This window comes from Lolium perenne, chromosome 6, assembly GCF_019359855.2.
Source record: "Lolium perenne isolate Kyuss_39 chromosome 6, Kyuss_2.0, whole genome shotgun sequence".
Classification (NCBI taxonomy): domain Eukaryota; kingdom Viridiplantae; phylum Streptophyta; class Magnoliopsida; order Poales; family Poaceae; genus Lolium; species Lolium perenne.
In genome coordinates, this window is record NC_067249.2 from 248190915 (window position 1) to 248207626 (window position 16712).

The following is a 16712-nucleotide window of genomic DNA, read 5'->3' on the forward strand; positions in this document are numbered from 1 at the left end:
TCATCCGCTGATATGTTGCTCCCACGTTTTTCAAACCAGAGGGCATTGTTTTATAGCAAAACACGCCATAAGGTGTTATGAACGCTGTCCTGGCCTCATCCTCTTCTTTTAATCTGATCTGGTTATAACTAGAATATGCGTCCAGGAAGGAAAGACGTTCGCATCCTGCCGTGGAGTCGATGATTTGATCGATCCTTGGGAGGGGAAAGTGATCCTTTGGACAATGTTTATTGAGACACGTGAAGTCGACGCACATGCGAATGACTTTTGTGTTTTTCTTCGGCACCAACACTGGGTTAGCTACCCATGTGGCCTCTGTATGTAACTCTTTGATGAAACCAGCTTCTCTGAGTCGATCAATCTCCGACAGCATAGCTTTGCGGTTTGGTTCCGAGAAACGCCGCAAAGGTTGTTTAATTGGTCTCGCTATTGGATCCAAATTTAGGTGGTGCTCGGCAAGTTCCCTGGGTACTCTTGGCATGTCAGCTGGACACCATGCGAAGATTTTCCAGTGCTCGCGGAGGAACTCGACGAGCGCGCTTTCCTATGCGAGGTCCATGTCTGTTCCAATGGACGTCGTTTTCTTTGGATCTGTCGGGTGAATCTGCACCTCCTTGGAATTCTTGGTGGTGCTAAAGGTTGGCTCCCTAAGTGGCCTTCCTACATCTGGTAACACATCATAATCAGTTGTTAGCCTTGACGCCATATATTCTGCCTGCATCCCGAAAGTTTCTGACAGTCGATGAAAATCCTTGTCGCATTTATCAGCTAACGCGAAATTGCCCTTGACTGTAATCGGTCCCTTAGGTCCAGGTAACCTCCATAGGAAGTATGTGTAATGTGGTACCGCCATAAACCTGGCATACGTTGGTCGTCCCAACAAGGCGTGGTATTGCGACGGGAAATCCACAACTTTGAATTCCAACCTTTTTATTCTGTAATTTTCTTGGGTTCCAAACTGAACGTCGAGATTGATCTTCCCCAGCGGATAGCTTGGCTTATCTGGCGTGATGCCATGGAAACGTGTGTCTGTAGGTTTTAGGTTTGCCAGGGATATGTTCATCTTCCTTAGTGTATCTGCATACATAAGGTTTAGACTGCTGCCTCCATCTATGAATACTCGAGATACGTCGAATCCTGTGATCACTGCTGGTAAGATAAGTGCTGACTGCCCTGGTCGAGGAACTTGCTGCAGGTGATCCGCTATTGTGAAGCCAATGTCCTGTCCTGACCAACTTAGGTACTCAATCGTTGGTGGAGGCATCTTCTCTTCCATGAACACCTGCCGCGAGATTACTTTCTGAGCCCTGTTAGACGGCCTGGCTTTCTGAATCATCGAGACCGCACCGTTGGAGTTAGGGTCGATATATGGAGGTGGGTGTGGTGCTGCCGCTATTCTGAGCTGGTGTCGATTTTCGTCCGTAATTGCGGGAGGAGGTGGAAGGTGGATCTCACTCCTAGGTCCCTGGGGATTTCTACTTGCTGCCTGTGCATTGGCTTGCCCTGCAAACCTCAACATTGCTTGAAAGTTTCGACAATCCTTCTGCAGATGTTCTGATTGCCTCTTCCCATTATTGTCGAGATAGAAATGCATTTGACACGGCCCGTTCATCATATCCTCGGGAGATACATATGGTCTCTGGAACCTTGGTCCACTATTTTGCCTGTTATTTCGGGAGTCATCTCTATTGTCGCCTCGCTGCTTGCTACTCCTTTGGTAGTCATCTCTATTGTTTCCTCCAGTGCTTCCTCGAAAACCGGCCGATATTTGGCCAGGAGCCTCATAACTCGAGAACTGCCGAGGAAATCGTCGTCTATTTTGAAAATTTCGAGTGCGGTCCTCCTCCGGTGACCTATGTCGCTTGTTGTGAATAGCATCTTCTCCATCTGCCCATCTGTTTGCTATCTCCATTAATGCTGACACTGTCTTTGGGTTGGTTCTCCCCAAGTCTTCGACAAAATCTCCTCGTCGAATTCCTGCCAGGAACGCATCTATTGCTCTCTCGTCAGATATATTCTCTGCCGAGTTTTTAATTATGTTCCACCTCTGGATGTACTTTCTCATTGATTCATCATGCTTTTGCCTACATGACCTCAACTCTTCTAGTGATGCAGGTTTTTTGCAAGTGGATCGGAAATTATTGACGAAGATGTCCTCAAAACTCTCCAAACTGTCGATGGAACCCGGAGGGAGCTTCTTTATCCAAGATCTTGCGGCTCCACTTAGGTGTACTTGAATGCTCTGCATGGCTGTTGCTCTGGTTCCGCCTATCAGCTTGACCGTCTCGAGATAATCGACTAGCCAATCCTCGGGATCTTGCAGGCCATCGAATTTTTTGAAATTATCGGGTAATTTGAACCCTGAAGGAACTCGAGTTTTTCGGACCCTCCTTGTAAAGCATGGTAACCCGCACATATCCTCTTCAGCTATTTCTGGAGAATGCCGATGATCCCTTCTATTTTGTCGTGCTCTGTCTACCCTTGCTTGAATTTCTGTGTCTCTTGCTCCGCTTGTCCTCTCGGGACCTGGTGCTGCTGCAGTAGGTCGTGGACTATTTTGCCATGGCTCCAACTCCAACTCCTACCATGGCCATATTGTACAGTGCTTCCCTTGGATCTCCGGGAGGTGGCTTGGATGCGAGGATGAAAGCTTGCGTTGCCATGTACCCAGCTTCTGGTGTCTTAGGGATAATGTTCCCCCTTGTGTCTATCGACATAAAGGACATGTCGAGGTTTTGAACTAGATTTTCCCTCTCAGCTTCAGGGATGTTGTTTAGTCGAGACCTTGCTCTGTTGCGAGCTTCCCTGTGACTGCTTCCCGAAGTTCCTGATTGTCGACTCAGCTCCGCTCTTCGCCTGCTTGATGCTGAGGCCGCTTCTTGCCTCCTATCCAACTCGATCTTCTGTTTCTCGAGCTCTCGCCTTGTACGTGCAAGCCTATATTGATATGCTTGCAACTCCTTAGGTGTCGCTGTGACGGTCATTGGCTATGTACCATTAATAGCTCTTGCGACTCGATCCCACACTGCCTGCGGAAATCATACCATCTCTCGTGTTCCTGGTCCGATATATTTTGTTCCTACACCTCGCGTGAGATCTGCAGGATCAACATACGGATTTCCCGCATCGTCGAAGTTCTCTGACGTCTCCTCCTGAGATCGGCTTGTTTCCCTGATCGCATAGATCTGATGGTACTTTATTTTTTGTATTTTGTCGAGATTGGTGACACCGTCATATAGACCGGCGAAGACCTCTCCAACAGTGGTGGACTTGTCGATGAAATCGAAACTGTCGACACTGTCAGAATCGCTGCTTATATTGGAGTCCGCAGACGATTCGAAGGACATGTCGCTGAAGATCTTGGCGAGTTTTTCGCTTGCCAGAGTGTTGATGAAGCGTGGCGATGAAGTTTCCTCGTCGCCTGACTCGATTGACGATGTCGAGCTTGAAAAATCGGGATCGACCGCTGATAATCCCGACGAGATCGGAATTTCGAGACGATACGCTCCTTCCTTCTCGACGCGGAAGTGGAACTTTCCGAACGTCATCTCCATGGGCTCCTCCAGATACGCATATGCATCCAAACGGGAGGGCGGGTGAGGAACAAAATCGACTAGACCAGTTTCGATCTGTTCACCTCTGTCCATCGCGTTGCTTGCAGTTGACGAAGTCGACGATCTTGAACGTGCCATCGAGATCAGCTCCTTGACACCTCTAATTCCCACAGACGGCGCCAATTGACAAGGGATTAACTTATCAATGCCTACAGATTGTAGACTAGGGTTTCGTTGGAAGTAGAGGGCAAGTAGATCTCGAAGGTTTCAGCCGAAAAGTACTCGACGATTATGAAAACTAGGGTTGCGTGAGACAATGAATCGATGCTTTCTTTGTCCCTCGACTCCCCCTTATATAGGAGGCGGAGCCGAGGGATTCGTAATACACAAGTTACAGAGTCCGGGAGGGTTTCTAACCCGTCCCGTAAAATTACAAGTCTATATTTCCTAATACAACTCTAGCTTTCCTTAACATTATCTTGGGCTTCTGGTCTTCATATTCTTCGAGTCGTGGGCCTTCAGTAAACCCTGGGTACCATCTTTGGCAGTCCCATTGGGGATGCCTATGTCAGCGGGAGAGGCAGAAGCGGAGGTCTTACCAAGCTATACTACCAATTGGTGCGCGGAACAAATCCCGGTCGTCGTGGGCGGCGGATCTGCTTCCGGCGGACTTTCCTGCGGTGGGTACAATGCGTGCGGACGAAACAAGTGCTGGAGCCATGGTTGACGTGCATTGCCGCAGTCCGTCCGACGCTGCCGGGGGACAGAGCCGGCGGCGCGATGAGGCGCCGACGATGGCTGCTCCGTCCGACGGTGGGGAACGAGCTGCTAGCGGTTCTCCGGTGACTAATGATCGGTCTAGCTTAAGAATAATTAATTAGCAAACTTGTTGCTTCTCTCTATGATATTCTCTAAATAAATAGATGACCCCATTGGTCATTGGCTGCGGCGCAGCCCCATAGAATATATCTTTTCCTGAAAAATAGACGACCCCACTGGTCATTGGTTGCGGAGGCCCCACAGAGCGGCAATATATGATTTTCTCTAAATAAATAGACGACCCCACTGGTCATTGGCTGCAGCAGCCCCAGAGAGGGGCAATATATGTCTTTTTCTGAAAAATAGACGACCCCACTGGTCATTGGCTGCGGAGGCCCCACAGAGCGGCAATATATGATTTTTTCTAAATAAATAGACGACCCCACTGGTCATTGGCTGCGGCAGCCCCACAGAGCGGTAATATATGTCTTTTCCTGAAAAATATACGACCCCACTGGTCATTGGCTGCGGCAGCCCTATAGAGCGGCCCCATTTGTCATTGGCAGCATCGCGTATAAAATCATGAAATAAAACGGCCCACACGTCAGCCATAGATGGATGGTTGCTCCGACATGTCTCCTGACCCTACCCGTCAGCACGAGACGGTCAGGGAGGAGCTGCCCCTGTGCAGCCCCACCCGGTCAGACTAACGGTCAAGGCCTCTGACCTGATGGCTACCGGCCGTTCCAGCACTTGTGCGTGTTTCAAACTAGAGGAGGGGAAAACTGAGGAAAAACTAAGGTGCTGGGGAAAACTGAGTACAACTAACGAACCAGGGGCACGAAAATAGAAATCCCTATATTGTAATGCCCATATCAAATCTCATAGTAATCATCTTGTCATGTATTGGTCGATATTTTGTCAGTTGCCCAGCTGTAATTTGTTCACCAAACATGCTACTTATCTTGATGGAGAGACACCTCTAGTGAACTGTGGACCCCGGTCCTATTTCCTTTACTGATAAATTCTACTACAATCCTATTCTGTTTACTTTCTGCAAATATCTCTTTCCACTCGATACGTGTAATCCTTCGTGTTCAGCAAACCGGTGAGATTGACAACCTCACTGCAAGTTCGGGTAAAGTACTTTGGTTGTGTTGTGTGCAGGTTCCACTAGTCAGCCAGCTACACCTTCAAAAGTCACGCCTTTCTCCTACTGATCGATTAAACATTGGTTTCGTACTGAGGGAAAACTTGCTTTTGTGCTCATCACACCTTCCTCTTGGGGTTTCCCAACCGCTTTCACAACAACTGCCAACAAGATTGTCTGGCGCCATCACCGGAGCACCATCACGCGTTCCTCTTGAGGTTGATGATGACGATCTCGACAGCAACAAGATGGAACGTCTTTCTTGATTGTGCTTGCTTGATGAAGTCTTGTGGATTGCTCCCCCATAATCCACCATGGGAGAGCTTCTTCTTCGGCGCATCTTCACATATCCATGATCACCATATGGATGACAAGCTTCAAGCATATCATCTCTTCGAGTTGGCTCGTCTTGAACTTGCACTTCATTTATTCATTCTTCATTATGTTGATGTCTTCTTCAAGACATACTTGACACTTGATATTTTTCATCAATTTTTTCTTATTGCAACCTTGAAGCCAACATATGGTTCAAGCATTGCCTATGGACAACTCCTACAAATTTAACTCAATGCAAACATTAGTCCATATGGATTGTCATTAATTACCAAAACCACGCATGGGGGCTCCATGCACTTTCATATGGTTGGTGCTTGGTTGGAGGATAGGTTAGATATCTTTGGACTAAATTTTGCTACGATAACATTAGTTCAAAAGGAAAGTGAAGCTACGTCTATGATTTTTTGGGGACTAGTTAGTTTATTAAATTGTAGCTTTAAGATTTTTTCTAAGGTTTTGACACATAGGTTTTCTACAATTATTGGAAGAATAATTCCTCAATGTCAACCTACTTTTATTAAAGGTAGATTTAATCTTGAGAGTGTGACTTCTGCTCATGAGGTTTATAGGAAGAAAAACAAAGGCTTGGTGTTTAAAACAGACTATGGAAATCTTTTTTTTAGAATCTTATGAAAAATATTATGATATGGCTAATCTTGATTTCCTTTATGAAATTTTAAAAAGAGGTTTTGGTCCCACTTGGCTCAAATGCATTAAGTAGATAACTACTGGACTATCGGTTGGTGTTAAAATAAATGAGATTGAAAGTAATTTTTTCGTAACTGGGAAAGGCTTGAGACCGGGTTACCCTTTGTCCCCTGGACTCTTCAATTTTGTTGTATATGTTTTACCCAAGATGCTAATTAAGGGATATAATGCTGGTTTAGTGAAAGGTCTTTGTCCCAACTTTATAGCAGGAGGTGTAATTTGTGTGCAGTATGCATATGGTATTTTGATTTTCTTGGAAAATGATCCTAGTGTACCTATTAATATGAAATAAATTTTGACTTATTTTGAACAAATGCCAAAGATGAGAATCAATTATCACAAGGGTGAATTGATCCCCATCAAGATGGAGGATGAGGAATGTGCTCCCTTTGTGGAGATTTTCCAATGTGCCTTAGGTGCTTTTCCCATTAAATATCTAGGGGTACCTCTTCATCATGATAAATTGAGAAGAGATGATTTGTATCATTTGGTAGATTGCTTACATAGTAAAATGACTGTGTGGGGAGGTAAATTGCTTTCCTCTACAGCAACAAGAGAATTAGGGAAATCTATGTTGGTTAGTATCATTCACATTTATATGATTTTATTTTGAAGTTCCTAAAGTGTGCTTTGAAGTTGATTAATACCCAACTTGCCAACTGTATATGGAAGAAGAAGAATTAAATCAATAAATTCACTTAGCCAATTGGCCTTTTGACAGTATGAAAAAAGAGTTTGGGGTAGGGCATTCCTAACCTCTACGATCTGAATATTCGTTTGATTGTCTCTTGGATCAAAAGATACATACACAGTGAGGGTACTCCGTGGAAGAAAATAATAGATGGTAAATATAACACCAAGAACCCCTAACATTTTGTTACCATGACAACCAGCCTTCCACTTTCTAGAAGGGAGTGATGTGAACAGCTGAGGCTGCCAAAGTAGGATTCACGTGGAAAGTAGGTAATGGTAGGGAAATTAAATTATGTGGACATATCTGGTTAGGAAACATTAATTTGGCTACTCAATTTTAGGATATTTCTTTTGTGTCAAATCAACTAACCAAAACCATAGCTAATCTCTGGAATGGGACACAACTGAGATACGATTTTAGGAAAACTTTTACTGAGAAAATGATGTCTCAATGACATGAATTAGTACCTATAGCTTGAACTATTAATTTTACTAATGACGATGGCCAATTTATATGGTCGGATGAAACTAATGAGGTTTATTTTTCTAAATCTATATATTCTTTAGTTAATTTTTAGAGGGGTGCAACCTGTTTATCTTCCCGCTGTTTGGGGCATCAAGTTTCCCCCTAGAGTGCAAGTGTTTCTAGCTGTTTTTTGTCAAAATAAATTCATGACTAGAGATAATCTTAGAAAAAAGGTATAATGCCAAAACCTTTGAAATGTGACCTTTGCAAAGAGATTGAGACGTTCAAGGATTTACTTTTTGAATGTGACTATGTTACACGAGTATACTTCTAGCAGCGGATTTGTAGAGCAAGTTGGCTGCTCAGTGCACTTGTTAAAGATGATGCAAATGAGTGAAAAATACTCTCCACTGGTACGATGGACTACAGCTATGCAACACCAACGTACTCTAATTTTACTTTATTTTGTTCCCTGCAAGTGAAGGTATACCCACGCTGATAGCTCGGTGTCGTGAAAGGGGGGCGAGAGAGACAGAGACGAGAGAGTACTGTAGTAGAGTGTGCTGCGTGCAGTGGTAGCTAGAGTGTAGATTGCTGCGCCGCATTGATGGCCATATGGTCAAATCTGTCGAGCTAGCCAGCCAGCCAGTTCCCCGGCCCGTCTCGAGGAAGGCCAGGGTGAGGTCCTCGTCGTCGGCGTTCGTAGAGGACTGAGTACCAGAAGAGTATTAATGGCGGCGTAGCTACCGCAGTGTAGCCCACCTGCCCTCCGTCCTCCCCCCGCCCACGCCATGAACGCTCGCTCTCTCCTCTATCCTCCTCACCAAGTCCTCAGAGGCTCAGGCCGAGCTTAAATGCTTTGCAGCGCCATCCATCCAACCATCCATCTCGCCCGATCCAACGCCCACATTATTGCATCTGCATGCGCGCCACCACTAGCCCTTGCTGAGCTCCGGCGCGCGCTTCAACCTCGACAGTCCGGTGCGGCGATAAATACTCCTCAAGACCCGCGGCCACAGTCAGCTCATTGTGTGTGCTCCGTAGCAAGTGGAGCACAGACGCCGACGGCATTCCGACAGGAGTGGTCTTGTCGTGTGCCAATGGCTGCGTGGTGTGGTGCTGCCGGCGGCGGTGTTGTGAGCGTGTTGGTTCTGTGGCTGCTTGCGGCGGGAGGCGCTGCCGCCCATGCCGTCGGCGCTGGCCCCGGCGAGGGGGACGCCCAGCGGGCGCTGGACCGCGTGGAGGCGCTGCCGGGGCAGCCGGCGGTGACCTTCGCGCAGTACTCCGGGTACGTGACGGTGCACGAGGGGCACGGCCGCGCGCTCTTCTACTGGCTCACCGAGGCCGACGGCGCCGACGCCGCCAGCAAGCCGCTCGTCCTCTGGCTCAACGGAGGTAACAATCAATCACTCCACAAAATTCTTTTTAATTCCTTCATCACGTGCTTCTCAGTTGCTTGCAATTGCATTGTACAAGCTCTTGTTCGTTCATGATTCCGGCCATCATCGTTGCTGGTTTTCCCTCACACTCTATGCCATACCGTTATAATGTTGCTGATCTCCAAGCAACAAGTCGTGTTGACCGAAACATTCCTGCAGTGTTTTGATCATCATGAGCATCCTGCACTTAAACTTTCGCCACCTTTTGGAGTTTTGAAAGGATAAACTTTCCAGGGCTTTCGGCACGAACTTCAAAGTTCCACACCTGTTGCCACCCGCACACGCTACAGTAACCATAGGAAAGCTCCATAATTCTCCTCTGACCTTCAGACACATTAACAGATAACATACAGACAAGCCCCAGCTCCATTCTTAATGCACACACACACACACACATAGGAGAGAAATATCCATTGATCCGATGGGCACACACTAACTGAAACTTGACATAACCCCAGGCGCCACTACTGTGCACGAGTCTCTGCTTCACTTTGGCATCTTCCAATTTGTGAAGGACAACGTCTTGATTTTCTTGGGAGTTTGGGGGGACTGGATGGGACGGTATGGTGTTTGTGTGCAGCGCGGTGAGTACATGCTAGTAAATGCGCGCAGTGTGGGAGTAAATGCTGGCACGAGGACATGACCGATGCCTGAAAGTCTGAAGAAAACATGGCAGCTCACGCACCGGCGCACGAGCATGCATGCATTGCATCAAGCAGGGAGCAGCATGCAGCATGCTGCAGAGTGCTGGCTGGGCGGACGGCTCAGCCGGCCCGGGCAACATGCATGGCAACTTCTGCATCGTTTTGCTTAGCTTTTCTGTGTATGAAGCTTTAGGGAATTAGAGTCCAGGAAGTGGTTGGGAACTCCATGCATGGCAACTTCTGCATCGTTTTGCTCTGATTCATAGGATTTGTATCGGATGTGAATCCTATGGGGAAAAATTGTACATAAGTTGTTTGAACATATTCTATAGGAACTAATTATTTAGAAATATCGTAGTGTAAATTTTATAGGGTAAAACATTATATCATACCTCATAAAAAATTCATTTGGTACAATTAAATACACTTTATATTTCCAAAGGAATTAAATAGGCATGGTATTCCAATCAAATGATTTATTTATTCTTATGATCTTTCTATCATATGGATCAAAGAAGACCTTAGAAAGCTATATTTCGGAAACGGGGGTAACCGTCTAAATCCATTTCTTTGTGTGCATGGTCTTTCACTAGCTAATTTGTCTACAGCACCATACTTTATGCACCTAGTACCTTTGATTCTTAATTAACCTAGTCTTACTGATAAACAAGTCGTCCCTGCATGCCCATTGTCTGCGCATGCATATTAAGTTAGCTCCCCTACTAGAGCAGGGCAGAGCACAGCTTGTTTGTCAACACCTGGACATCGGCATGAAGCATGCATCTAGCTTAGGCTCTCCAAACCAATGCTGTTACTAGTACTAAGTACGTACTCCGTGCAAAATCACAGCTAGGCACCCTGAAACGGTTGCTTGCATGGCTCTGCATTCCAAGTTGTAGATGTGCTGCACACACCTGGGCGACAGCGCATGCATGCAGCGTCGTCATCGTCGCAGCAGCCGGCCGGCCAGCCGTCGCCGATTCAGAGCCGTCCAGAGCCAGAGGGAGCTCGATCTGGTGGAACGGCGAGCTGTCTCTGGATCTGCCTCTCCGGTCTGATGCCTGATGAATGAACCCCGTCCTTGGAGATCCACGCGATCTTACCCACAGCCTCAGGGATGGCCCGCTGCCTCCTCCTCGATCAGCCTCATGTGACTGCGACGATCCTGGGACGAAATGATGACGAGCTGCAGATCAGACATGTGTGTGTTTGCTTGCTTGCTAGTGCGTGCGTGACCACCGATCGAAAAAGGCTGCGACGGCGAGCCGCCCGGCCGGCCACCACCTTTACCCTCCGCGTGTTGTTTCTACTGCTTGCTAATCTTTTGTTGCACACGACTACAGTCGCCACTAGTAGCACTCAAACTTATTATTCCCTTTGCTCCATCTCTCGTCATTATCACCGGGTTGAATGGATCCATCCAGAGGCTAGAAACCAAAACCACCTTGCCCCACGCACCACCAGCACACGAGACTGTAGACGCGATGCGTCACCGCAACAGTTTTCTAGTACGCTGTGTAGAGCAGTAGTGCCAACGTGCATCGCAATCGCAGGGGCAGCAAGTGAAACAAATTAACCTGCCTGCTGGTCCTGTCGTGTGCCTAGTCTCTTTACATCCGGCAAATCAACATGTAGGTATATCAAATGCTGTTAAGCATGTGTTTATCTTAACTAAAATTGCGACGGATTGATCTTTAGAGAAACTCCCGAAAAATACAAGTTCTTTGCTTGTTTGGTTATGCAAAATAGAATTTGGACAGCCAAATAAAAAAATAATCGAGGGCCACCTCTTGTACAAGTGTAGGTTGACCACACGGATTTGGAAAGAGATTCCCTCGTGGTGTGGCATCCATGATATGCTTCTACAGTAGAGTCGCGGGCTAATGAACCACCCGTCCATGTTTGTGGCTTGGGAAATTTGAAAGGAGTGCAATGCTAGAGTATTTCGACGCCACGACTCCACCGCAGCCATGGTCATTGGCAAGGTCAAAAATGAGGCAAGAGCTTGGCGCTTTGGCTGGAGCAAAATCTTTGAGCAATGTAATTTCGCGACAGCAGCTTCTCTTCAAGTCCTAGGGCTTGTCTTAGACAATTATTCTAAAACCTTCGTCTCTATATTAATAAAAATGACCAAAAATGCTAGCGTATTTTTAAAATGGCAGCCTTACGCGCGTCTGTGTTGCTCGTGTGTGCAGTGCATGGGAGTGTGGCGGCCTTTTCCTCGCACACAGAGGAATGGCACAGACACATCGGGTCTGTTCCACTGGCGCCGTGGTTTGTTTTCTTTGACCTTGGGGAGTGCCTCGGGAATGGCTATCACAAACGGCCGGTGCACGCCTCTGAAAGTCTCAAGTCTGAAGCGACCTGGAACCCTTTTTTCTCTCTTAGGATATGCTTTGTTCAGCAGACTTGGAGCATCTGCACCTCAGTCTAGGTCTTGTCATGCATGTAGATGCATTACTTATAATCAGGAGATCAGAAAAGTTAACCGTAGACTATTAGTTTTGACTACCAATGTCTCTTAGGATGGTTTATCCGTCTAAGGAGCATCATGATTGAGTTCTGCTCTGAATCTCTGCGGTGCTGTCTGTGACCCTAATTGATACACACATGTCACTTGCTGCATCTTCAACAAACCATGGCACCAGAAGAAGGGAAAAAAAGAGAGCAAAAGAGGAATCAAAGGGGAGAGCAAATGTGTAGCAGCAAGATAGCAATATTTATTTTTTTCACCAATGTTAATCGCTACATAATTTTGTTTCTCAGGTCCTGGATGCTCTTCGGTGGCTTATGGCGCATCCGAGGAGATTGGCCCGTTCCGGATCAAACCCAACGGGACAGGCCTCTACCTCAACAAGTACTCATGGAACAAAGGTGAGACAGATTCACATAATTCTGTTATGCCCAGAGAAGCAGAAATGCTCATCTAAGTGACTGACTGAATTTTGTTGCTGCGTGCAGAGGCAAACCTTCTCTTCCTGGAGTCGCCGGCCGGAGTTGGTTTCTCCTACTCCAACACTACCTCCGATCTCAATACTTCCGGCGACGAGAGAACCGGTAATCCTCCATTACATAGCACCATTCTGGTCATTCGAGTTTTTGACAGTTCAGAACTTCAGATACAGTATTCTGATGTGCCTGTGAATGTGATGCAGCTCAAGATTCGCTGCAGTTCTTGATCAGTTGGATGTCGCGGTTCCCGGAGTACCAGAACCGGGATTTCTACATCTCTGGAGAAAGCTATGCTGGTGAGTGTCTTCACCGGGAATCTATGCTTTCGTATCGTACCTAGGTGTTGTGGTTTTCACAGCACCAGAGGGAACAATATGATACCCTCACACTAGCACCATGACAGGAATTGTCATACATGTACTTCCACTCACACTTGGCTCAATTCCTACTTTATTTATTCTAGGCCACTACGTCCCCCAATTGGCAAGGAAGATCGTCGAGTACAACAGGGCCTCACCGCATCCCTTCATCAACCTCAAGGGGATCCTTGTGAGTACCACACTCCAAATCTGCTACAACAACAGTTCACCAGTCGATCAATCACTCATCCTCATCTAACTTTCCATCTCAGGTGGGGAATGCAGTGACAGACAACTACTACGACAACATCGGCACGGTAACATACTGGTGGACGCACGCCATGATCTCAGACCGCACCTACAAGGCCATCCTCAAGTTGTGCAACTTCACCAGCACCAACGTCTCGAGCGCCTGCAACCGTGCAATGACCTACGCCATGAACCACGAGTTTGGCGACATCGACCAGTACAGCATCTACACGCCGTCCTGCCACACCTCCTCGGACACATCATACAGCAACTCCACCGCCGCAACCACCCGCCACCGTCCAGTGCTCAGGTTCAAGGACACCCTCATCCGCAGGAGGTCTAACAGCTATGATCCGTGCACCGAGAACTACGCTGAGAGGTACTACAACCGGCTGGACGTGCAGAAGGCCATGCACGCCAACATCACCAGGATACCCTACAAATGGACTGCCTGCAGGTTCAGTTTCAACAAACTTTCTTCTCCATCCTTGTTCCATGGACTATGGCTGGACATTAAAGATTGACAAACATGGGATTTGTTTGCTGACATTGGCAGTGATGTGCTCATCAAGACATGGAAAGACTCTGAGTTATCCATGCTGCCGACATACAAGATGCTGATGAAGGCAGGGATGAGGATATGGGTGTTCAGGTAAGCTGAAGAATCTAAAACAGGCAAAGTTTTCCCTCGATGCAGCATGAATATTTTCAGTGGACGTAACCCTATTTCAAACCTGAATGCAGTGGTGACACGGATTCGGTCGTCCCGGTGACCGCAACTAGGTTCTCGCTCAGCCACCTTGGTCTGAAAACTAAGATCCGCTGGTACCCATGGTACACAGCTGGTCAGGTACTCATTTGACCATTGTTGTTCTGCACTTGCAGTTCGGTATTGTTGCCATGGCAGTTTAACAACCTCTTTGCATTTGCAGGTAGGAGGATGGTCTGAGGTGTACGAAGGGCTGACATTTGCGACGATCAGAGGCGCAGGGCATGAGGTTCCATTGATTCAGCCAAGAAGGGCGTTCAGGATGTTCGTGTCATTCCTGGCTGGGAAGCTGTTGCCTGCCAAGAACTGATGTGCAGCCTGATTTCTAAGGAAAAGGTCTGGAAACTGTGTAACATGGAAGGAGAGAGTAATGTAGAGAGGTTGAGGAATGATTGATTGGTGCTGGGGAAAAGGATGAGAAGAGAATAAGGATGACTGTGCCATGGAAACCATAGGCATTGTGTAAACGGGCAAATAAGCTTGAAGGCCCCCATTGTTGATTGATGTCTTATCAGTTATGAACTTATGACTATGGAATTTTAACATGAAGAAAATTTTATCTCCCATTGCCATACAAAGCAAAGTGAAAGAAGAATGAACACTAAGACAGTTGCATAACATATAATAACCATAATAAAGCCAGTAAGCCACACTCATCAGTAATTTATTTCCCATTAAAAACAGCATCGAGATCGCTAACAATTCAGATACAGCATGCAAAAACAACGCGACTGCTCTATGAATCCTAGTTGTATAACTGAATCTCAGATGACATATTCTGCAACATCCACAAAAGCAAATGGAGACCATTGGCATTGCGGGGCAAATAAGCTTGATTGAAGGCTCCCGTTATTGATTGAGATGTTTTGTTGTCAGTTACAAGCTTATGATTATGAAATTTTAACATCAAGAAAAGAATTATCTCACACTGCAATACAAAGCAAAGAGAAAACGAACCAAACAGCAAGACAAACTGGTGAACATGGCCATAAAAAAAAACATAGCCATAAAGTCACACGCACCAGTAATTTTTTTCCCCATGAAAATCAGTAATTCAGGCACCACATTGCAAAAACTGGCTTACTAGTCTATGAATCCCAGTGGCATAACTGCACCTCAAATCACATGTTCTGTAACATTCATGAAAGTAAAATCCTCGGGGGGACTAGTGAAGAATCAGATCTTGAACCCCTCAGCCCGGCGGCACCTCTTGTAAGAATGATTGTGCCATGGAAACCATGGGCATTGCGTTAACGGGCGAATAAGCTTAAAGGCTCCCATTGTTATTGATGAGTCTGTTATGAACTTATGACTAGAAAATTAGAGCATCAAGAAATTTTTTATTTCACATTGCCATACAATTTAAAGATAAAAGGTAAGCACCGAGACAGTTGCTCAATTAACCATAAAGTCACGCTCATCAGCAATTTATTTCCCATGAAAATCAGCATCAAACTCGCTAACCATTCAGACATTGCAAAAACAGGTTTACTAGTCTATGAATCCCAGCGGCATAACTGCATCTCAACCTAAATCACATGTACTGTAACATCCATGAAAGTAACATCGTCAGCCTGGCTAGTGAAGAATCAGACCTTGAACCCCTCAGCCCGGAGGCATATCTTGTGAGCTTCGATCCACTTGGTGCACGCGGATTCTCCGTACTCTACGATGCACTCGTCCCTCAGCCTCTTGGTGTCAGGGCAAGCACAGCAGATCTTCTTCTTCGGCGTCGAGCCGGTGGCAGGAGCCGGCGCTTCCTTGACGATCGAGCAAACAGGTGGCTCCACAGGCTTCGAGTCAGCAGGAGCAGGCGCTTCTTTCACGATCGAGCAGACAGGTGCCTGCGCAGGCGTCGGGGCTTCCGTGCTGGCCATCTCAGCAGCAGAGAGAGTGAGGTATGATCTGCACCGAGAGGGAGGAAACGCATCAGTCTGAGATAGTTAATCACGAGTATACTCTGAGAGAGGAGAATTATCTCGAGAGTTTATATGCATATCGCAATGCCAGAACTAGCAACTATGTTCTTCCATGACAATACTGTCGGCCAGAGGAGATTGGAACATTGCTGTGTGGTTACGTTCTTCTCTGAACTTACTGAAATTAGACCAAAGAAAGAAAAAAAACTGGCCATTTCAAGTCTATCGTGTATTTCAAGCCCACCAATTTTGGTCGCGGCAACACGAAATTCTGCAAGTTGGGACAAGGAGGATGACATGATGGATCTCATGTATCAGGTGCAATTTGAAATTATCAATGAAAAAGATACAGTACAAGAAATCTATGACAGGCAGGCGACTATCTGAATTTTTTTGGGGGAAACCACCAGCGGAGCGCCTGATGGGAAGCTGAAGGCCTAAATCATGGAGAAATCTCGCTCGCATAGCAACGGATAAACACGACAGCTCCTGCAGAGCCGACGAGCAGGTACGGCCAAACCGCGACGAGTAAGGATGGAGTCGGGATTGGAGGAGAAGAACTTGCCTGGAGGGAACCGAGGGAGAAGACCGCAGACGTGGAGCGCCGCTGCAGTTCTTGCTTGATGTGTGCGGCGAGGGTCGGCGGTGGTTGGGGGTTTATGCGTCGACGGCGGCCGTGCGCGTGTCTGGCTCTTCCTGTCTTCTTCTTGGGGCT

At 46.8% G+C, this 16712-nt stretch overlaps 2 protein-coding genes across 2 annotated transcripts; one reads left to right on the forward strand and one right to left on the reverse strand.

Moving 5' to 3' along the window:
- Positions 1-8202: 8202 nt before the first annotated feature.
- Positions 8203-14637, forward strand: LOC127321496 (serine carboxypeptidase 24). The gene is made up of 9 exons (XM_051350523.1): positions 8203-9061; positions 12516-12623; positions 12711-12806; positions 12905-12997; positions 13165-13250; positions 13333-13766; positions 13866-13961; positions 14054-14159; positions 14242-14637. The coding sequence occupies exons 1-9, from the start codon at positions 8521-8523 to the stop codon at positions 14386-14388; spliced, it is 1707 nt and encodes a 568-aa protein (XP_051206483.1). The 5' UTR covers positions 8203-8520; the 3' UTR covers positions 14389-14637.
- An 840-nt stretch (positions 14638-15477) lies between these two features.
- Positions 15478-16712, reverse strand: LOC127321497 (uncharacterized). The gene is made up of 2 exons (XM_051350524.2): positions 16563-16712; positions 15478-15983 (listed from the first exon to the last, which is right to left on the reverse strand). Exon 2 carries the CDS (start codon positions 15953-15955, stop codon positions 15668-15670), a length of 288 nt encoding a protein of 95 aa, XP_051206484.1. The 5' UTR covers positions 15956-15983; positions 16563-16712; the 3' UTR covers positions 15478-15667.

Bases quoted from the DNA above. Each gene is read 5' to 3' on its own strand.
- LOC127321496 (XM_051350523.1), top strand. From the start codon at position 8,521: ATGCTTTGCAGCGCCATCCATCCAACCATCCATCTCGCCCGATCCAAC. The intron at 9,062-12,515 runs GTAACAATCAAT...TTTGTTTCTCAG, and splicing joins CGTCCTCTGGCTCAACGGAG to GTCCTGGATGCTCTTCGGTG. The intron at 14,160-14,241 runs GTACTCATTTGA...TTGCATTTGCAG, and splicing joins CATGGTACACAGCTGGTCAG to GTAGGAGGATGGTCTGAGGT.
- LOC127321497 (XM_051350524.2), bottom strand. From the start codon at position 15,955: ATGGCCAGCACGGAAGCCCCGACGCCTGCGCAGGCACCTGTCTGCTCG.